At 43.1% G+C, this 22,410-nt stretch overlaps 1 protein-coding gene across 3 annotated transcripts in view; it reads right to left on the bottom strand.

The window, feature by feature from the left end:
* The window catches only part of CCDC125 (coiled-coil domain containing 125), a 31,758-nt gene extending 9,815 nt beyond the window's left edge, over positions 1–21,943 (bottom strand). For 2 of the 3 annotated variants that reach the window (XM_042233714.2, XM_060400332.1), the window contains exons 1-8: positions 21,785–21,943; positions 13,274–13,723; positions 10,104–10,162; positions 8,111–8,197; positions 7,043–7,120; positions 5,952–6,037; positions 3,716–3,798; positions 1,369–1,487 (exon numbers count right to left, since the gene is read on the bottom strand). In XM_042233714.2, coding sequence (XP_042089648.1) covers positions 1,369–1,487; positions 3,716–3,798; positions 5,952–6,037; positions 7,043–7,120; positions 8,111–8,197; positions 10,104–10,162; positions 13,274–13,583 — 822 coding nt within the window. In that variant the 5' untranslated portion in view covers positions 13,584–13,723; positions 21,785–21,943. The remainder of the gene's footprint in view (positions 1–1,368; positions 1,488–3,715; positions 3,799–5,951; positions 6,038–7,042; positions 7,121–8,110; positions 8,198–10,103; positions 10,163–13,273; positions 13,724–21,784) is intronic. The other variant, XM_060400333.1, reaches the window with a different exon arrangement.
* Between the last annotated feature and the right edge of the window lie 467 nt (positions 21,944–22,410).

Here is a 22,410-nt window from a genome sequence, read left to right as displayed (position 1 = left end):
TATTGTTCCTGCGAAAGTTGCCAGCAACCAGTTTCAGATCCTGCAAGGATCTCTCTGTCTTTACCTCAGTGCTCCTCCGTCAGATGGGTCAGGGCCCTTGTTCCTGCCTGTTACAAGGTTACTTTTCTTTGGAAGGAATGATGCTAAAGCTGAAACTCCAGTACTTTGGCCACCTCATGTGAAGAGTTGACTCACTGGAAAAGACTGATGCTGGGAGGGTTTGGGGGCAGGAGGAGAAGGGGACGACAGAGGATGAGATGGCTGGATGGCATCACTGACTCGATGGACATGAGTCTGAGTGATCTTCGGGAGATGGTGATGGACAGGGAGGCCTGGGGTGCTGCAATTCATGGGGCTGCAAAGAGTTGGACACGACTGAGTGACTGGACTGAACTGAACTGAACTGATGATAGCCTACTCAGGATTATAATAAAGCACACTTATCCTGAACTCTCTCTCAGTTCAGTTTCTTTTTATGTTTCATTTTTTGCTAATACACTAGTTTTCCACCCAGGCAGTAGAGCATGGTGATCAAAAGCACAGACTCTAAACTCTACCTGGGTGTAAATCCCAGTTCCACCACTTACCAGCTCTGTGACTTTGAGCAAATTACTGAACCCTTCTGTACCTCCGTTAACCTCATTTGTAAAATAAGGATTTAACAGTACTCACTTTATTCGGTAGTTGTGAGAATGAAATGTATAAATCTATGCAAAGCACTCAGAACAGTATCTGGTGCTTACTAAGGACTATGTATTTGCTATTATGAGTAGTAGTTACTTTATTTGAAATTCTGTAATAAGTGAATGGCTACTCCCTCTCACAGATGTTTATTTCTCATGAGTCCCCAGGACCCTTTTTATCTTATCAGCCAAACTTCTACCTTGTAAGACATTTCACACCTCAGCAAGCAAATAACAAGGCATCAGCAGATCTTTATTCTGGACCTGGCTCAACCCCAGACTGATTGCGTCACTTCAGGGAGGTAAATGAAACTGAGCCTGAGTTTCCTCCGTAAAATGGGGCTGATACCTGCTTTGCAGCCTTCACAAGACCATTACAAAGATCAGCTTTTAAAATGTGTGGGAAAGCACTCTCCCATGGTAAGCCTCTACCCAGGGGAGATGACTAACTAGTTTCTCCTGAAACTAGACAAAGGAAATAGAAGGAGCAGGAAGCGGCAAGCTCATCCCCTAATGCCCGAAGGGTACAGTACCTGCAAGGCTGAAGAAGGGACACAGGCCTCTCACCCTCAGTCTTAAGGTGCTAAGCATGTTGCTATTGTAGACATGGAGATGACGGCGATCACAGAAACATAACACAAGTGAAAAATTCCCTCCTGCTAAATTTTCAGAACTGCTTACCTACCTCAAGACCTGAAACCTCTGTAAAGCCACTTCTATCCTGGCAGGTGTCTTCCTGAGCCATCTTCTGCTGCTGTTTGATATCAAGCATGGCAAGCACCTCCAAATACTGTTGATTCAAAACTGGGAAGGGCCATGTAAGAAAGTGTTAGTCATGAGGTCTAACTCCAGCTTCACCTAACCCACTTAAACTAACATCATATACTTATTTCCTTTAAGCAAGGGATATACAGTTACCCACAAAATCTGCCTCCAGCCAGAAAATCTACCTGAAAGAATAGTGGGTATTAGTAGGTATCAACACACATGTGCATGCGTACTTAGTCGTGTCTGACTCTTTGCGACCTCATGGACTGTAGCCCACCAGGCTCCTCTCTCCACAGGATTTCCCAGGCAGGAATGCTAGAGTAGGTTGTGATTTCCTCCTCCAGGGGATGTTCCTGAGCCAGGGACTGAACTCCAGTCTCCTGCATTGGCAGGCACATTCGTTACCACTGAGTCATGTAAATACACATGTTCAGTTCAGTTCAGTCACTCAGTCGTGTCCGACTCTGCGACCCCATGAACCGCAGCACTCCAGGCCTCCCTGTCCATCACCAACTCCCAGAGTTCACCCAAACCCATGTCTATCGAGTCAGTGATGCCATCCAGCCATCTCATCCTCTGTCGTCCCCTTCTCCTCCTGCCCCCAATCCCTCCCAGCATCAGAGTCTTTTCCAATGAGTTAACTCTTTCACATGAGGTGGCCAAAGTACTGGAGTTTCAGCTTTAGCATCAGTCCTTCCAATGACCACCCAGGACTGATCTCCTTTAGAATGGACTGGTTGGATCTCCTTGCAGTCCAAGGGACTCTCAAGAGTCTTCTCCAACACCACAGTTCAAAAGCGTCAATTCTTCGGCGCTCAGCTTTCTTCACAGTCCAACTCACATCCATACATGACTACTGGAAAAACCATAGCCTTGACTAGATGGACGTGTAACACTAGATAAAAATGTTAATTAAAAATAATAATTTTATTTTCGGCCAGGCTGGGTCATTGTTGCTGCGCAGGCTTTCCTCTAGTTGTAGCAAGCGAGGACTGTTCTCTAGTTTTGGTTCATAGGCTTCTCATTGTGGTAGCTTCTCTTGTTCCAGAGCATGGGCTCCAGGGCACACGGGCTTCAGTAGTTGCACCTCCCAGGCTTGAGAGCACAGGCTCAGGAGCTGTGGTGCACCAGCTTAGCTGCTCCAAGGTATGTAGGATCATTCCCAGGCCAGAGACTGAACCCACGTCAGATTCTTTACCACTGAGCCACCAGGGAAGGCCAAAATATTATTTTTAATGTGGAAGGATCTTAACTGCAACTGAAGTCTGGTCGTCATTTGCCCAAAAGAAATTTGTAGGATTTTCAAAAAGAGACATACGGTATCTACACTATGAGATAATCAGACAATGAGATCACATATACTACATTAATGTACTGTTTGTATTGAATTAATGTACTGTACCAGCTCTCTAAACTCTATCAGACTTTTGTTTTAGTTAAGAGTTTTCATAAGAGGCTCTCAACCCAAATACTTAGAATAAGAGGGGTCCTGCTATTTAACTGTGGATCAGAAAACAGTAACTTTTCCTCTCTTCTTGCAGGGTAGAAGGGTGGGTAGGAAGCGCAGGGCTAGTGGTTAGCAGTTTCTGTCCTGGCACAAACCCAACAAGAAGGGAATCACTGTCTGCTCAGGTCACTGGTGTGGAGAAGCATGTCTGTGCCTGCGGTTCTCACCCGGGGCATCGCCACAGTTCACTTACTACTCTATGCAAAGGGCTGCCCTCGGGCCGGGGGCCCAACTGAGCACTCATCTTATCCCTTTCAAGCCACCACTTTAAAAAAGTTTCTGCTGGGAATTCCCTGGCGGTCAAGTGGTTAGGACTCCTGGCTCTCAGTGCCAAGAACTCAGGTTTGATCCCTGGTCAGGGAACTAAGACCCCACATGCCGCGGGACAGCTAAGCCCATGCGCCACAACTGCCGAACCCTTGTGCCTAGGGCCTGTGCTCCCTAGGGCCCGTGCTCCCTAGGGCCCGTGCTCCACAAGAGGGGAAGCCACTGCAATGACGAGCCTCACACCGCAACAGAGTAGCCCCTGCTCAAGGCAGCTAGAGAAAGCCCTAGTGAAGCAAACAAAGACCCCCTGCAGCCAAAAATAAATTTTTAAAAAAAGAAAAAAACTAATGCATTTCTTCTTTTATTCTTAAAATATATTACTTCAAAATATTAGCACCTTGTCTTTTCATATGTGTATTCTTAACATAGGACAAAACTAATCTTTTAACATAATATTTTTAAAAAATTATCAAAGTACCATTCTACTTACTTGCATTTTCAGACTTGAGCATTTTAATTTCTTCTGTTTTTAGTTTCAAAGTTTCTTTGAGGACTGCATTTTCACAGTTTAACCTGGAAAAGAGTACCCTCCAAATTTATTAAAACATTAACATTTTGTAGTTGAATATTTAATCCCATAGTTAGAACATTAAAACCCAAATATAATTTTTCTTACTTCAAAATTGTCTAGAATTTATATGTGTAACAAAAATTTAAAAGAATGTGGTAAGATTCTGTACTTACTCTTAACACTTCTGTGTATTTACCTGAGAAAATCAGAACCAGAAATAACTGTAAGGCATCTATCTTGAACACTCATATCTCTTTACTATCTCTTTACTAAAGTTTCAATCAACTTAATAACCATTTGAACACCAACTACATGCTTAGGACACCTTCCAAAATTTACATAAAAAGCTACATAAGTAGCTTGGGGACTTATTTATCACTGAAAATTTGTACTTCCTATGTGGGGACTATAGCCAACAATTACTGTACAGTATTTGAAAGTTACTAAGAAAGTAGATCTTAAAAGTTCTCAATGTAAGAAAAAAATGTAATGATGTATGACAATGAATATTAACTAGATTTATTGTAATGGCCATTTTACAACAGATACAAATACTGAATCATTATATTGTACACCTGAAATTAATACAATGCTATTTATATGTCAGTAATACCTTAATTTAAGAAAAAGAGACATAGGGAGCTTTATCTATTGAATGAAAGTTGGAATTACTTACAGGAGTTCTTAAATTGCCCAACACCAGAGGTTTAAAAAAAATCGCTTTTATAATTAAAAACAGTAGCCAGATCACCTGGTCTAATTTGTAACTTTAAATAAAATACCTATCAAGACATGTTGTGATATTCCTAGGGAATATTACATCCTGTGCTTGGGATATAATATCATTTATCCTAAATGCTATAGGCCATAGGCCTCATATCATTAGAACAGTGATCATGAAGTTCAAGTTTCTCAATTAAAAAGTGAAATGTGATTCACATCACAAGAAAAAAATTCTGTAACCATGTACGGTGACAGATATTGACTAGACTTACTGTGGTGAACATTTTGCTATATGAACAGGTGCTGAGTGCATTGTGTTGTGCACCTGAACTGATGTAATATGTTGGTTACATCTAAAAAAATGTAAATCTAAGGCATCCCCTTTCCATGAATTACCTAACAAATTAATAATATGTGAAATCACTTTTTCAAGCAATGTCTACAGCCCTTGAACAAAGCAGAAAAATATTACCTCTATTTATATTTATGTATTTAACTACAAAGAGAGAGAAAGAAAGGTAAAAAGAATGATAAAGTAAATGTGGTAAAGAGTTAAAATTTGGAGAATCTTGGTGAAAGACATATAGGAATTATTTGTACTATTCTTACAACTTTTCTGTAAGTCTTCAATTATCTCACAGTAAGAAGTAATAAGTTAAAAAATTAGGTACTAAAGCCATCTATAACCCCAGGTATCAATTTCTCAATGACTGACCTTGTAAATATGCTATAAAGTTATTAAATAAATTCACACTGATAAAAAAGTTGTTCAGAAGATGTAAAAATCAGTGCCAATGCTAAAATAACTTCAGAAACAATTATTAAACAGTATTTTAATACACAATTTATACTGTATTTTTTTTAAAAGAAAATACTAACAGTAAAATATGGAACTGGTAAACAGATAAGCAACATGAATTTCAGTTTTTATTTTTGGCCACACCACACAGCTTGCAGGATCTTAATCCCCTGAGCAGGGATTGAACCTGAGGCCCCAGCAATGAAAACTCTGGGTCCTAACCACCAGACTGCCAAGGCTGCTGCTGCTGTGTCACTTCAGTCGTGTCCGACTCTGTGCGACCCCAGAGATGGCAGCCCACTAGGCTCCCCCGTCCCTGGGATTCTCCAGGCAAGAACATTGGAGTTGGCTGCCATTTCCTTCTCCAATGCCTGAAAGTGAAAGTGAAGTCGCTCAGTCGTGTCCGACCCTCAGCGACCCCATGGACTGCAGCCTTCCAGACTCCTCTGTCCATGGGATTTTCCAGGCAAGAGTACTGGAGTGTGGTGCCATTGCCTTCTCCGAGACTGCCAAGGAATTCCCTGAATTTTATGTTTACAGTTAGGTCAAAGAAGAAGAAAGCCTAAGCTACACTTAAATTATGCACAGTTTAAAATTTTCCAAAGAAAAAATATGGAATAATAATATACAAACCTGTCATATTTTTGGATCCAAGATTCCTCTATATTTTTAAATCTATTCTGATCAAATTCTATTTCCCACTGCAAAGCATTTATTTCCTATAGAAAAAAAAAATAGCACTGTCAAGGAAAATTACTACAATTAAATCATTTTATGACTTAACAAATAACAGAAATAAATCATTTAGTCATTTCACAGAGCTAGGCTAAAGAGAAAACACTAATTATTGCTCAAAAAGAGTCTGTGACATTTGTAAACACATATAACATGCCTCTTTAGCACTCAAAAAGCTTTACTGAAGGTTACTTATTAGAAAAATTTCAAATTGTCTAGCTTCAAATTTTGCTGGCTTGAGCCTAGATTTTTCATCACCTCCAATCCATGCAGACCCCAAAATACACTCTTAGAAGTCTGAGCCAAGGACACTCCCATCAAGGGAGAGTGAAACAGACACAGGAATGTGACCACTTAGAGTGATTCCTAACCACTTTAAAAGAAAATCCCTTTTCATGATGGTTTATCACAGAACATTGAGTTCCCTGTGCTATACAGTAGGACCTTGCTGTTTATCCATTCTGTGTATAACAGTTTACATCTGCTAGGCCCAAACTCTCAGTCTGTCCTTCTCAAACTCCTCAGACCTTGGCAACCACAAGCCTGTTCTCCATGTCTGCGAGTCTGTTTCTGTTTTGAAGATAGGTTCATTCGTGTCATATTTTAGATTCCACATATAAGTGATATCACAGGGTATTTGTCTTCCTCCTTCTGACTTACCTCACTTAGTATGATAATCTCTAGCTGCTTCCATGCTGCTGCCTAATTACCTTTTTAGTGAAGATGAGATAGAGGCAAGCACTGCAGGGCAGGTAGAGGAAGAAAAATAGAAAAAGAAGAGAAACAGCAGTGTCAGTTTGGCAGGGTTAGCCCATGTGACAATCTGCTTTGGATTATAAGATCCAAAAGGGAAGGGACTGTATGAAGCTGAAGCACATCCGGTAGGAGGTATGCGCAAGTGGCGTAGCCATTGGTATGGTGATTTTTAAGGAAATTCTATTGGAAAGACTATTGAACTGAACAAGTCCATGCTACAAGTGGTCAAATACCTTCTCCAAGGATCTCTTTTGTTCCATAGTTTTTTGAAGCACTGCCTGGGTATGACTTGTGGCTTTGCCAAATATGGCCTAAGAAAAATAAAGACATATCAGTATAAATTGAATATCTGATCACCCTTATATACAAGGTGAAGTTCACATCTTTATTCTTCACATTTTTAAGACAGCAGAAAACTGCCTTGAGATGAGAATTCCCACAGAGACCACCTTTTGTATAGAGTCTGATAGTTCAAAATCAGAAGATCTTGGTTTGTTTCTTTCCCAATGACTGTGAGAATGAACGAATGAATGGATTTCCCACACAAAAACGAATCCATGAACATTCACAGCAGTATGATTTATAGCAGCCAAAATGTATTAATATAAACCACATAAATGCCTATCAGCTGGTGAATGGATAAGCAAAATGTAGTATATCTATACAATGGAATATCATTTGGTAATAAAAAAGGAAGCAAGCACTGGCACATACTACAACATGCATGAACCTTAAAAATATGCTAACTAAAAGAATCCAGAGGCACAAGAATCTAGACACATGCTGTATGATTCTGTTTATGAAACAGAAAAGGTGAAGCTGTAAAGCAGACATCAGATGGTGCTTGCTGGGGGATGGAATAGGAGTAACTGCTAATGGCTAAGAGGTTCCTTTTGGCAGGGGATGGAAGTAGTATAAATCAGGTTGTGATGATGGTTACACAAGTCTATATTTAGTAAAAATAAATTGTATGCTTAAAACAAGTGACATTTATGACATATAAGTTTTATCTTAATAAAGCTGTTTTTAAAATCTGTAGCTAAAAACAAAAACTGTATTAAGCATTGATGCTTTTATTTTAAAAGCTAAAGCCAGGGAGTTCCTTGGTGATGTACTGGTTAGGATTCAGCACTTCCACGGCCATGGCCCAGGGTTCAGTCCCTGCTTGGGGAACTGAGATCCTGCAAGCTGTGCAACACAGCCGAAGATATAAAAATAAAGATAATGAAAAACAAAAGCTAAAATCATACTACTTATCACTGGAATGTGTACCTGATGAAAGTTTGAAAACAACTTCTTACCATGCTTTGAAGAATTTTCAATGCTTCCTCTTTACCTTCAAGTTGTCTTTGAGATGCCTCAAGTTCAGTTTTCAAAATTTCTACCTCCTGAGGAGAAAAATATAATCAGTCTTCCTATCTGTAATATATGCAACCCCTAATGATCAACTTAGCATACATTTAAGCTCAACATTCACTTTGAGTCAAAGCACTCTGACCTTACAAAATGAGGTTGGAAATTCCTCCAGGCTATATAAGTGGACCAGAGAGGCTAAAACTGAGATCATTACTATCAGGTATCAGTTATGTCTAAAAGCCCAAATCTTTTGCTTTTACCTACCTAGGCCACACAGTTTGTGGGTGTGTGTGTGTGTTTGCTTCTGCTTTTTGGCCACACATGAGGCTTGTGGGATATTGTGTGTGTGTGTGTGTGTGTGTGTGTGTGTGTGTTTGCTTCTGCTTTTTGGCCACATGTGAGGCTTGTGGGATTGTAGTTAGTTCCCCAACCAGGGACTGAACCTGAGCTGCTGGCAGTGAGAGTGCAGAGTCCTAACCACTGAACAACCAGGGAATTCCCTAGGCTCCACAGTTAATAATTTGGAGAAAAATCTTTAGACCATGTAAATTAAGCCCATGCTCATCCATATAGCTCCATGAGCTATTAATATTATGGCTTAAACTGTGCCCTCTATCCCAAAAGACATGTTCAAGCTTTAACCCCTGGTACCATAAATTCGACCTTATTTGGAAACAAGGTCTTTGCAGATGTAATTAAAGTCATACTGGGTTAGGGCAGGCCTCAATTCAATGACCGGTGTGATGCAGCTACAAGCCGAAGACTGTCGGTGGCAACCACCAGAAGTAGGAAGGTTGTAAAGATCCCTCTAGACCCTTCAGAGGGTACATGGTCCAGCCACACCTTGATTTCAGGCCTCTGAAATTAAAACATGCTTACTCCTTGGAAGGAAAGTTATGACCAACCTAGACAGCATATTAAAAAGCAGAGACATTACTTTGTCAACAAACGTCCGTCTAGTCAAGGCTATGGTTTTTCCAGTGGTCATATATGAATGTGAGAGTTGGACTATAAAAAAAGCTGAGTGCTGAAGAATTGATGCTTTTGAACTGTGGTGTTGGAGAAGACTCTTGAGAGTCCCTTGGACTGCAAGGAGATCCAACCAGTCCATCCTAAAGGAAAGCAGTCCTGGTTGTTCATTGGAAGGACTGATGTTGAAACTGAAACTCCAATACTTTGGCCACCTGATGCAAAGAGCTGACTCATGCGAAAAGACCCTGATGCTGGAAAAGATTGAAGGTGGGAGGAGAAGGGGACGACAGAAGATGAGATGGCTGGATGGCATCACTGACTCAATGGACATGGGTTTGGGTAAACTCCAGGAGCTGGTGATGGACAGGGAGGCGTGGCGTGCTGCAGTCCATGGGGTCGCAAAGAGTCGGACGCAACTGAGTAACTGAACTGAACTGAGCCTCCATAACTGAAAGAGCATCAATCTGCTCTTTTAAGCCACCAGTATGTCAGAGCAGCTCTAGGAAACCAGTAGAGCAGCTTTCACCAGAAGAGTTCTCAAATCACATGAAGACAGCTTTCCTGTGCCTGAGAGGACAGCCACCTGCATTGGAACTCCTACTCCCAAGCAAGATGGATGACCTCCGCAGACCACCTGGGTGCTTTCTGGGCCTCTGACTTGAAAGAGGTTAAATTAAGTCAGGTTATTTCAAGCCACACATTCTGGGAAGACAGATGAAAGGGAGTGACTACTATTTTCTCTAGGAGATTGGAGAAGTAAGATGGAAAGGAGGACAGGAGGGCATGTTTACATAAATAGCCTTTTTGAGAGATAAGGAGGCCAGTTGGAAGTTAGGAGCTTGCCACCATGGCTCGAGAATGTCTGGAAAGCCAACAATTGCATTCCATGCCATGTTAGTATCACTTAAACAAAATGTCAGTGGTCTTCATTCACATGAGAATTTGTATATCAGCCTGAGTACCTACCTCTAAAGTTTCATGAAGACGTTGCCTTAATTCCACATTTGACAACTCTGAATTAGAATCTATTAGAGGGAGAAAAAACTAAATATTTATTAAATATTTTCTTAAATTAGTTAAATATAGGACATTTGTTTACAAGATATCAAATACAGGCTTTCCCTAAACTGAAAAGAGAAAATAATTGTAATAAAACAATGATGATAAAAACAGGTAGCTTAAAACATTCCACAAATGAAAAGACACATACTTTTGAATCAAAAGATTCTTTTAAAAAAAGGACTCTTAAATAAAACTGTTGTTAATGAATTAGCTAACTACTATAACCAAATATAGTATCAAAAAACACATGAATGTTCATGAGTGAAATAAATGAATTTTGGTGTTTGGCTTAAGCCTATTCAATATCATGATATAAATGTCTAAGAAATAACCTGAATTTAGTTTCTTTACAAGGGGAATGACGAGAATTCTCTAGTAACTTCAATTATTCTCTCCTTAATGTGATTAATTGAGACATTAAACTGAGTTTCCCAGGAACTTCATTTTCATCGCAGTTTCACTGGCAACAGAAAAACACTGAACTGGTAAATTAGAGCAAGAGGACAGGAAGTAAAAAGAAGCAAAACAATGAGAATATTTGGAAATACATTAAAATTTCTCAAAATTTTTTTTGCTATTTTGAACTTTCATGAACATGACAGTATCCAAGGCAAAACCTAAGTCATGTTTTCACTCTGATAATTCAGGGTTCCAAGGAGGGACCAAAGTGACTCTGGGGTGACAGTGACAAGTTCTATTCTATTAGTACTTGTGATAGGCAGAATAATGGCCCCCAACAATGTCTACATCTTAATCCCAGAACCTGTGAATACCCAGCAAAAGGGACTTTTGCAGGTGTGATTAAGAACTTGGAGACAGATTATTCTGGATTATCCAGCTGGGCCAGATGTAATCACAAGGCTCCTTACAAATAAAAAGAGGCAGGGGAGTCAGAATTAGAGTGATGATGCAGCGGGAGAAAGACTCAACCAGCAACTGCAGGCTTCAAAGATAGAGGAAGGGGACCATGGACCAGGGGACTCAGCCTCTATAAGGTGGAAGAGGCAAGGGACAGGATTCTCCCCTGGAGCTTCCAGAAAGAAGGCAGTCACGCTAACACTATGATGTTAGCCCAGTGGAACCTACTTTGGGCTTCTGACCTACAGAACTGTAAGAGAATAAAATTTGTGTTGTTTTAAACCATTACATTTCTGATAATTTGGAAACTGCCTATTAGCAAGAGGAAATGAATACCATATTCTTACCTAGAATCAAGTCAACTCTGATGAAAAGACAAAAGTCCATAAACTCCCAAAATAGGAGTTCATACCGTTACTATTTTCCTGGGTTGGGAAGATCCCCTGAAGAAGGAAATCGCAATCCACTCCAGTACTCTTGCTGGGAAAGTCCCATGGACAGAGAAGCCTGGGAAGCTACAGTCCATGGGGTCGCAAAGAGTTGGACACGACTGAGGGACTTCACTTTCACCATTACTATTATTTCTTATTTCTATCCCAGTAGTTTCCTAAAGTTTCTAATGCTCAGTTTTCAACATCTTTCTTGCAAAACAGTATCCATCCTCTATGCATGATAAAGACTTCGAAGAAAAATATATAAATAATCTCATCTTAATTTCAAGAAGGATTCTGAAGGATAGAGATCAATCCCTAGCTGCAACATGTTATTTGTACATCTGAAACCATGTTTCTTAAGTTATTTTCATGCTGTTCCACTTTGGAGGGGAAGTTTTACAACGGTGGATTACAAAAGATTCAGCCACACCAGAGCTGTGCCACAGTGCAGGCAGGGGCCTGTCCACCAGTTCCCAGCCACTTCAGGGATGTTAACGTCCTATCACAAGACGATTCTGAGTGTTATTCTCTCCTTAGTGTAAAAGCAGAATTTATGTTTAGTTATGACAAATTAAGATTAATTTTGAGAATTTTATGATATCCCTAAAATAATCTGAAGCCTGTGTCCTGCCTTGTAACACTCTTTCCCCAGATGAGCTCCGGGCTTGGAGTGCTCAAATGTCACCTCCTCAGGGAGGCCCTCCTGGATCTCTGCCTGAAACAGCAGTGCCTCTGCCCTCCAATCACTTACTGTCTTTTCATTTACTACTGCCTAAGGCTATGGTTTTTCCAGTAGTCATGTATGGATGTGAGAGTTGGACTGTGAAGAAGGCTGAGCGCCAAAGAATTGATGCTTTTGAACTGTGGTGTTGGAGAAGACTCTTGAGAGTCCCTTGGACTCAAAGGAGATCCAACCAGTCTATTCTGAAGGAGATCAGCCATGGGATTTCTTTGGAAGGAATGATGCTAAAGCTGAAACTCCAGTTTTTTGGCCACCTCATGAGAAGAGTTGACTCACTGGAAAAGACTGAGGCTGGGAGGGTTTGGGGGCAGGAGGAGAAGGGGACGAGAGAGGATGAGATGGCTGGATGGCATCACTGACTTGATGGATGTGAGTCTGAGTGAACTCCGGGAGTTGGTGATGGACAGGGAGGCCTGGCGTGCTGCGATTCATGGGGTGGCAAAGAGTCGGACACGACTGAGCGACTGAACTGAACTGAATGTTATATAGTTAATCTGCAGGTTTATTTTCTGTGTCCTCTACCATGAATGTGACCTCCATGACCTTAAAGCCTTTGACTATCTTGTTCACTGATGTTATTCCCAGAACCTGGTACTGTCGTGGGCACCTAACAGGTACCCAGCAAACGTTTATCAAATAAGACCAAAAAAATTTAAAAATGAAATATACCACTACTTTGCAAGAAAAGTAAGGTAAGTAATCACTTATCAATATTACTAACATATATGTCAGCTAGCCAGTTCAGTCGCTCAGTCGTGGCCGACTCTTTGTGGCCCCATGGACTGCAGCAAGCCAGGCTTCCCTGTCTGTCCCCAACTCCTGGAGCTTGTATGTAATGACACAGAATAACTACTTCGCAATTTGTATCACACTTGGAAACAGAAAGATCAATTACTTTTATACCATCACCAATCAATCTCTAGAGGTGAATAAAGATAAATTTCTAAAACCCATGATGGTGACCCATCTTCACGCACTGGAAGGCTGACAGCCTTGATCGCACTCGTAAGGGAGAAAAGGAGGACAGTAGGCATTCTTACCGGAGCTACTTTGTCGCTTGTGACAGGGAATTCGGGGCCCTTCCAGGTGTGTATCTTGAAAGCTCTTCTGTCTGGAATACTGAAAAACGGCTCTGTTTCTTTCGTCCCCGTTTCTTGAAAAAAGGGGAGGACTAGAATTCTTTCCATCTGATCTTTTTCTAGATTTAAAAATATGTGAAACTTGCACTTCACAAATGCCTCCAGGCCTTCTTCCAAGGCCATACCCTAGGTCGCCTTCTGCCGTGTCATCGTCCTCTGTTTCCCAGGCCTGCCCCTCCGCCCCACTCGGCAGCCTCGTCACCCTGCTCATCAGTCACGTGCCTTCTTTACAATGGGCTGCCCTGCTGGCTCAGCAGTAAAGAATAATCCGCCTGCCAGTGCAGGAAACTGTCCCTGCGGGTTCTGTCCCTGGGTCGGGAAGGTCCCCTGAAGCCTTCCTTACCTAGTTACCTGTAGTTAAGAAAAAACAGCAGTTAAAATCCAATCAGTATAATCAGCGTTGGGTTTGCCAGGGAAGAAAAGGTCCTTTCTGCATCATGCTGGCACAGCCAGCGACGCACACAGATGCCCCTGGCAACCCAACTGAAGCTATTTAACACTTCAGGACTTTTTAAATAAGAAAAAGAAAAATCTGACTCTGTATTTCTGAGGACACGGACAGACTTTTACTGAATTCAATAATAACTGATCAGGATGAAGAGATCAGGCTTTCCCAAGGAAACAACAGTCTTGACAAATGAGCTTCCAAAGGAAAGCATTCAGCTTTCACAAGCCTAAGAGCTGTACAAAATTCAGCAGTCTTGGGAGTTCCCTGGTGGTCCAGTAGTTAAGACCCTGGTCAGGGAATAAGATCCAACAAGCTGCAAGGTGGAGCCTATATATATATATATTCCAAAAAGTCTCTGAAAAATCAGTTTCCAATAACTAAGACCATCGTACCCCTGTCCTTTATGGTCCTTCATCTGCCTGAGATACTTAGGCCTCTTACACTCTCTCCTTCAGCTCTCCTTGGTTCATTGTCTATTTCTGTGCAGACACAATTAGGAGAGGTTTTGCTGGGTCCGTCACAGGTGGGAGGGAAGAAGGTTCCCTCTCCTGCCCCTACATCATCCCTCCCTCTCTTTTTTCTCAAACCAGGCCACATCTGTGATCAAAACCCTCCACTGTTTCTCAGCACAGAGTAAATGTCAAAGCCTTCCAATGGTGAGGGGCCCCAGGTTCATCTCTGCCTGGCATCCTCACCCTGGGCCAGCTGCCCTAACCTCCCTGGTGGTGTTGACCCAGCCAGGCATTCCTGCCCCCGAGCTTCAAGTTCCGCATGCCCTGAACACTCTCTCCCCAGGGGATGCGCAGCTGGTCCCTCGCCTCTTTGGATCTTACCTACAGTGTCTCCTTCTCAGTGCTGCCTTTCCTGGTACCCCACCTAAATTTGCCAACTCCTCCTCCCTCTCCTTCTTCTCTGCTTGATTTTTCTCTTTGGCATTTATGACCTTCTAGCAGGCCCTTCCATATATTACTCATTTTTCAAAGCACACCACCAAAAGGGGGAAGACAGTACAAAAGGCAGCCTCGGGAAGACTATGGTTTTTCCAGGAGCAATGTCTGGATGTAAGAGTTGGACCATAAAGAAGGCTGAGCTCCAAAAATTGATGTTTCTGAACTGTGGTGTTAGAGAAGACTCTTGAGAAGCCCGAGGACAGCAAGGACATCAAACCAGTCAATCTGAAAGGAAATCAACCCTGAATATTGGAAGGACTGATGCTGAAGCTGAAGCTCCAGTACTTTGGCCACTTGATGCAAGGAGCCAACTCATTGGAAAAGACACTAATGCTGGGAAAGACTGAAGGCAGGAGAAGAAGGGGGTGACAGAGGATGAGATGTTTGGATGGCATCATTGACTCAACGGACATGGGTTTGAGCAAACTCCGGGAGACAGTGAAGGATAGGGAAGCCTGTGTGCTGCAGTCCATGGGGTCACAAAGAGTCGGACACGACTTAGCAACTGAACAACAAAGGGAAGCAGAAGGTGGCTCTAGCTTGCCTACGATGCTTCTTAAAAAGCAGGGTGTCCTGAACATTTCCTCTGCCAGAGCCCAAACCTGCTCCTGAGGGCACCAAGTGGAATGCAAGCTCCACAGGGTAGAGACTTTTGTCCGAATCACACTGCAAGCCCAATGCCTAAACAGTTATCAGAGACATGATCTGTGCTCAACACATACTTTTAAATAAATGGATAAAGGAAGGAAGGAATAGACAAACACACTGAGGGGCTTCCCTGGAGATGCAGTGGTTAAGACTCCATGCTTCCACTGCAGGGGCATGGGTTTGATCCTGGTCAGTGAACTAAGATCCTGCGTGCCGAACGGCGCAATCAAAATACATAAACAGATATACATAGAGTAGTGTTAGTCACTCAGTCAGGTCAGACTTTTTGTGACCCCACGGACTGTAGCCTGCCAGGCTCCTCTGTCCATGGAGTTCTCCAGGGAAGAATACTGGAGCGGGTTGCCATTCCCTTCTCCAGGGGATCTTCCTGATCTGGGGGTCGAACCCGGGTCTCCATCATTGTAGGCAGATTCTTTACCATTGGAGCTACAGATATATAAATAAAAGACAGATAAATAGATAAATAAACAGATAAATTAAAAAACTGAAATACTTGCCTGGGGTAAAAAAAACTGAACAGTCACCTTGGTAAGGCTCCCCACTGGATAACCTGGGACTAACTGCAGATGAAAATGCCATACAGAGAAATGCCCATCACTGAGCCCTCCCATAAGGAGCCCACTGTGGCCACCTGCCTGGTGACAATGGCCTAGCTGTTGGCTGAAGAGCACCAGGAATGCCCAGCCTTGTCCCTCCAGTACCAGGGCAGTTAAGAGGGCCTTTCACCACCAGGCATTTCAAAACAGCTGCTGCGCTGAAGTTGTTTAGAAACATTTCATCTTTTGCTCAAGACTCATGTTTTTTAAAAAAGGAAAATAAACAGATCTGATATCCTTTCTAAAGATCCTGCTGTTTAAGTAGCTGCTTACCAGGACATTCAAAATGGTTAAATCTCAGTCTTGTGTTTTTGCTGAAGTCGCTCTCTTAGTTCGCTGCTATTAAAAGCCCACATAGTTGCCAAATAAATCTATCATGTTTGAAGGGGATCCTGGTGCCCTTAGGACCGAGATACCATATATTTTCAGTGTTTAATAACAAAGGCCCTTAAAAAATTTTTAAACAAAACAAAAAAAGGCCCTTAGAAAACTGGAAAAGATACATCATAAAAGAAGGTACATGGATGGAAAGAGACTCAGCATCATTCATCAAGAAAGACTTAAACCACAGCGAGATTCCACCACCTACCACTGACAATTCCAGGCGCTGCCGAGGATATGGACCCCACACACACAGCAGGCGGGAGTGTAAGAGTGTAACCGCTGTGAAAGAGTCTGAAGGCTTCTTTCAAACAAGCGACCCATCGCTGCATTTACCCAAGAGAATGAAAACACTGTTCATACAAAGATGTGTGCATGAATGTTCAGTTCTTCGGCTAATACTCAAATTAGCCAAAAAGAACACTGAAAACAACCCAAATGATCATCAACAGGAAAATGAACATATTGTGGTAGTCCACACAAAGAATACACTCAGTGATAAATAACACACTTCAGACACATGTGGTAATATGACTCTTACGTTATGCTAACAGAAGAGCCATGTACTGTATAAAATCTGGACCAACAACATAGATCAATGGTTTCCTGGGGTGGGAAGGATGAGGGAACTTTTCTGGAGTGATGAAAAAGTCTCATGTCTTGGCTGAATGATGGTTTGTCAAATTCATTAAACCATACATTTAAAATGGTACCTTTTATTATATGTAAATTATACCTCAATAATAAGCTGTTAAAAAAATTTTTTTTAAGTAAGGGATCTTTTAACTGGACTAGGGGAAAAGATGAGAAGTGCATTAAGTGGTTTTGTAGTCCTTGGTAAGAAAATCATTAAACTGGAGGTATTACGTTGGTAACAACTTTTAAACCATGATCTAATAATTGCCAGCACTTGTTGCTTACTAGACACTATTCTAAGTACTCTACTTAGATTATCCTATTTAATCTCCACAAACACTTTAAAAGACAATACTACTATTGTTTAAGTCTACCTAGAGAAGTTAATGGCAACCCACTCCAGTACTCTTGCCTGGCAAATCCCATGGGCGGAGGAGCCTGGTGGGCTGCAGTCCATGTGGTCGCTAGGAGTCGGACACCACTGAGCGACTTCACTTTCACTTTTCACTTTCATGCATTGGAGAAGGAAATGGCAACCCACTCCAGTGTTCTTGCCTGGAGAATCCCAGGGATGGAGGAGCCTGGTGGGCTGCTGTCTCTGGGGTCGCACAGAGTCGGACACAACTGAAACGACTTAGCAGCAGCAGCAGCAGCAGAACCATTACACTGAAGTACAGAGAGGTTAAATAACATAGCTAGAGGACAGCCAGATTCTGAATCTAGACTCCTCATGTCAGAGATTCTGCTAGACTCTTAGCCATTGCTTTCTATCCTTCAGAGAATTTTAATGAGATTAATGTCAGAGTAAACCAAGTTTCTATTAGTTATGACATCAAATAAAACTGAGAGTGAAAGTCTAGGATAGTTAGTTTGGCCAACACAGTATATTGGACCCATTTTTCCCCCGAATTTTTTATGAAATCCTCTCGGTTCCTTTATATGTTTATTTCCTAAATAAGTCTGTCTATTTTTATTTGTCAAGGTTGATAGCAGATTACTTATTGAATCAGAGATTAATCCCTAAAAGGCTGCACTAGAGCAGATTTCCGCTTATAAATTCAACCTCCTGCCTCTGTTAAGAAGGGTGTGGTCAGGGTCTGGCAGCCAGCAGTGAAGAAAATGGAATTGGTCAAGACAAAGGAAAAAAGCAGTAAGAGGAAAGAGTAAGCAATCACAAGATCAGCTAAGAATATTTTTCAAAGTGCCACATATATTCAGGTATCATAGGTATGCCTTGCCACTGTACAGAGTTGAATATGAGATTTCACATAGTCTAATGCTCTAGTGTTTTTTAAAATGTAACTTTGGGACACTTTTATATACTAAGTCTAGAGTGACTTTTTCATCACTCCAGAAAAGTTCCCTCCTGCTCTTTGAAGCGGAGAAAGCAATGGCAAGCCACACCAGTACTCTTGCCTAGAAAATCTCATGGACGGAGGAGCTTGGTAGGCTGCAGTCCATGGGGTCGCTACTAGTCGGACACGACTGAGAGACTTCAGTTTCACTTTTCACTTTCACACATTGGAGAAGGAAATGGCAACCCACTCCAGTGTTCTTGCCTGGAGGATCCCAGGGATGGCGGAGCCTGGTGGGCTGCCATCCATGGGGTCACAGAGAGTCGGACATGACTGAAGCGACTTAGCAGCAGCAGCAGCAGCTCTTTGAAGTTACCCTTCCCACCCCAGGCAACCACTGATGATAGTAATCTGTAATGCAGTCAAACTTGACTTTCAGAACACATTTCTTATAAGAAAGGAGAAAAGACTGAAGTTATATTCCATTCAACCACTTTTAAATGCATTCACGGTTATCGAGGCAGCAGGAGGTGTGACAGAGAAAGCCCTGATCCAGGAGGCCTGGGTTCAAATCTCACACCACCACTTGCTGCTCTGTGATTCTGGACAAGTCATTTAACCTCTCAGAGCCTATGTCAGAATTTCCAAAATGGGTTTAAGCATAGCTACTTTATAGGCAGATTTTGGGCACCATTAATATACTTGAAATCAATGTTGGTTGATAGGAATTTGAGTTTTAGTGTCTTCATTTGTCAAGTCAGGGGACTGGATAAGACTCTTTTGCTCTTTAGACCTCTAAAATTCTGATTCTATTACAGCATTCTTCCAAGATGTGCCCCAGGGAACCATGGCTCTCTGGACTATTCAGTGTTGCTAGGAATAAAAGGATCCTTTTGGTTTTATTAAGAGTGTCTTTCTATGCCAGTCCAAGCAAAATTATACAGAAAATTGCACAGCAGTGGCAGAGCCAGAACTAGAAACCACATCTCTGGCTCCCGGCCCACTTGCGAATGGCCCCTGGATGAACAGATGACGGACTGTGAGCAGACAAGCTCCTACTTTTCCGTTAAAACAACCTTGAATGGGACATGGGTCTTCCTAATTCCTAAATCTAAGACCTAGCCTCCTAATCCCTAAATTTAAGACAGCCTCACCCCTCTGTCTCCTCCACCTCTGCACAAGCTGTGATGCTACTGACTCGCCATGTCCAAGTTCCCCGTGGCTCCTCGGCCCCACAGGGGTCCCTGACTGCCTCCCACCTGCCCACTCAGACTCTTGTTCCTCTTCCTGTCCCTTTTGTATATACTTGGCTTCCTCTCCCAAATACTTTAGATATGTATCTCCAGCTGGTCATCCTGCTAGCAATTCAAACACAGGTTGTTCAAAAATACTTTCATTGCACTCCCCACCTTCACCCCAGGTCTCCTCCTGAGTCCCCCATTTCTGCAAATCCATCAACCATGCTCCAAAACGTTCAGGGACAAAAACTCCAGGATTTAGGCTTTTTCCCTTTTTCTTATTTTCTGGCCTTCGGTTGCCAAGTTTTCCACAAAATTTCCCCAAGCCCTGTCCTTCTTTGGGCTGCCCTGGTGGCTCAGCGGTAAAGAATCTGCCTGCCACGCAGGAACCACAGGAGAAGCAGCTTCAATCCCTGGGATGGGAAGATCCCTTGGAGGAGGAAATGGCAACAAACTCCAGTATTCTTGCCTGGAGAATTCCACAGATAGAACAGCCTGGAGTGCTACAGTCCATAGAGTCATAAAGAGTCAGACACGACTGAAGCAACTTGGCACGCACATACGGGTATGTCCCTCTTTGCACGTCAACATCATAGCCCTGGATGAATTTCTCTCCTGGGCTAAACCAATACTCCCCTAACTGCTGCCAAATCAATCATCTCCAAGCACACATCCAATAATGCCCCCCTCCTGCCCTAAAACATGCCACAGCTCCCACAGCATATACAATGAAAGCAGGTGTCGCCCTTTTCTATAAGGTAACGGCAGCTTTCACTTCCTGTGCCACGTGAACTCCCTGGGCACGCTCTGCGCTTCCGTGTGAGAGGTATTTTACCTGCTCCCAGGCCCCCGCAGCCTCATCTCCTTAAAGTCTCTGCTGCAGCCATTCTCCACCCCAGGGATCCCTTCTCCTCTCAGAACCCCCTCCGTTCATGACAGCCACTCCATTCAGTAGCCCTCCTGAGTCCCCGGGGCCAGAAGTGTTTTCTCCCACCTCTGAGCCCTCTTAGCTCAGTGTTGTACCTTTCTAACAGCCCTTCCTTCCTTCCCGACTTGTGTTTTTATTGTACACGCCCCTAATGCACATGTCTCATTTACTTGTGCATAACAGGTGTTCCAGAGACACTTCATAGATGGAACGGAAAAAGAAAACAGATTCCTGCTTGGAAAACTTGAACTAGAAACACCCACACCCTCTAGCCAGACAACTCTTTCCTTAGCAAACAAGTTGATCAAACAGACACCTAATTCCTGGCAAAAAAGGAAGTGACTTCAGCCCTTTCTGTAAACAATGGTCTACCGCCTATCACTGTAGAATTCTGTTTAAATTTTTATGTTAAAATAATTTTAGATATACAGTAAGTTGCAAAGATAGTACCGTGAACTCCTGTATACCCTTTACCCAAATTCTTTTAATGAAGTATTAGGGTACATTTATCAAAAATAAGAAATTAACAATGATACACACAATTAAACCATATATCTGTATGTGTGTTAGTTGCTCCGTGTTCGACTCTTTGGGACCCCATAGACTGTAGCCCTCCTGGCTCCTCTGTCCATGGAATTCTCCAAGCAAGAATATTGGAGTGGGTTGCCATTCCCTTCTCCAGGGGATCTTCCGGACCCAGGGATCAAACCCAGGTCTCCTGCATTGTAGGCAGATTCTTTACCAACTGACCTACCCGGGAAGCCCTAACTAAACCATATACTTTATCAGAATCTCCCCTTTCCCTTTGTTATTGTTCAGTCCCTCAGGCCCGTCCAACTCTGCAACCCCATGGACTGCAGCATGCCAGGCTTCCCTGAAGTCTTTCACTATCTCCCAGAGTTTGCTCAGACTCATGTCCATTGAGTTGATGATGCCGTCCAACCATCTCATCCCCTGTCGTTCCCTTCTCCTCCTGCCCTTAGTCTTTCCTGCATCAGGGTCCTTTCCAGTTTCCCTACTTGGGTCCTTTCCAGTTTCCCTACTTAAGTCCTTTGCTGTTCGAGGATCCAATCCAGGATACCACAATTCATTTAGTGAGCTACAGTTTTAACGTTCATAATTAGAAGAAAAAATATAGAAAAAGTAATAAAGGAGAAGGGGAGAGGGGCAGAAACAGTCTTTCAAACCTATTTCTCCTTTCTATAATGTCAGATAAGGCCATTAACTAGCATGAGGGAAAGGAGGAGCCTGTTTACCAGCTTGTCCACAACCTGCGGAGTTTCTCGAATTTGCGCAGCTGCTTCTTGGGGTCTGGCTCCACACCCTCCCCAGGATCCTTGACGGGTGAAGAACAGAGTAGGGCACGGCGAGCGGCACCCTGGCCGACTCGCGCCGCCCGCGTCTCGTCCCGACGGCCCCTAAGCGCGGTCACCGGGGGCGAGCCTCCTCGCCGCGCGCGCCGCCGCCCCTCCCGCCGCGTGACCGCGCGGCGCGGCCCCGATCGGGAAGGCGGCGCGGCGCCCGGGTCCCTGGCCCCGCCCCCTGCCTCGGCGCCACAGTCTGAGCTCCCTGGGTTAGGATGCGGGGACTAGGAGCTCTGTGCGACTTGGACACCCATAGTGTCCCCAGATACAGCGCAACCGAGTTATAAATAATAGCTCGAGACCTCGAGAAACGACGAGGCCGTGTGTGCGTCACTGAAGGTAAAATGAACTGGTTCAAAGCTTAAGCCTCTGCTGCTGCTGCTGCTGCTAAGTCGCTTCAGTCGTGTCCGACTCTGTGCGACCCCATAGACGGCAGCCCACCAGGCTCCCCCGTCCCTGGGATTCTCCAGGCAAGAACACTGGAGTGGGTTGCCATTTCCTTCTCCAATGCACAAAAGTGAAAAGTGAAAGTG

Source organism: Ovis aries, chromosome 16, assembly GCF_016772045.2.
Source record: "Ovis aries strain OAR_USU_Benz2616 breed Rambouillet chromosome 16, ARS-UI_Ramb_v3.0, whole genome shotgun sequence".
Taxonomy (NCBI): Eukaryota; Metazoa; Chordata; class Mammalia; order Artiodactyla; family Bovidae; genus Ovis; species Ovis aries.
Note: the sequence above shows the minus strand (reverse complement) of the source record. Positions and strands in the feature narration are given on the sequence as shown.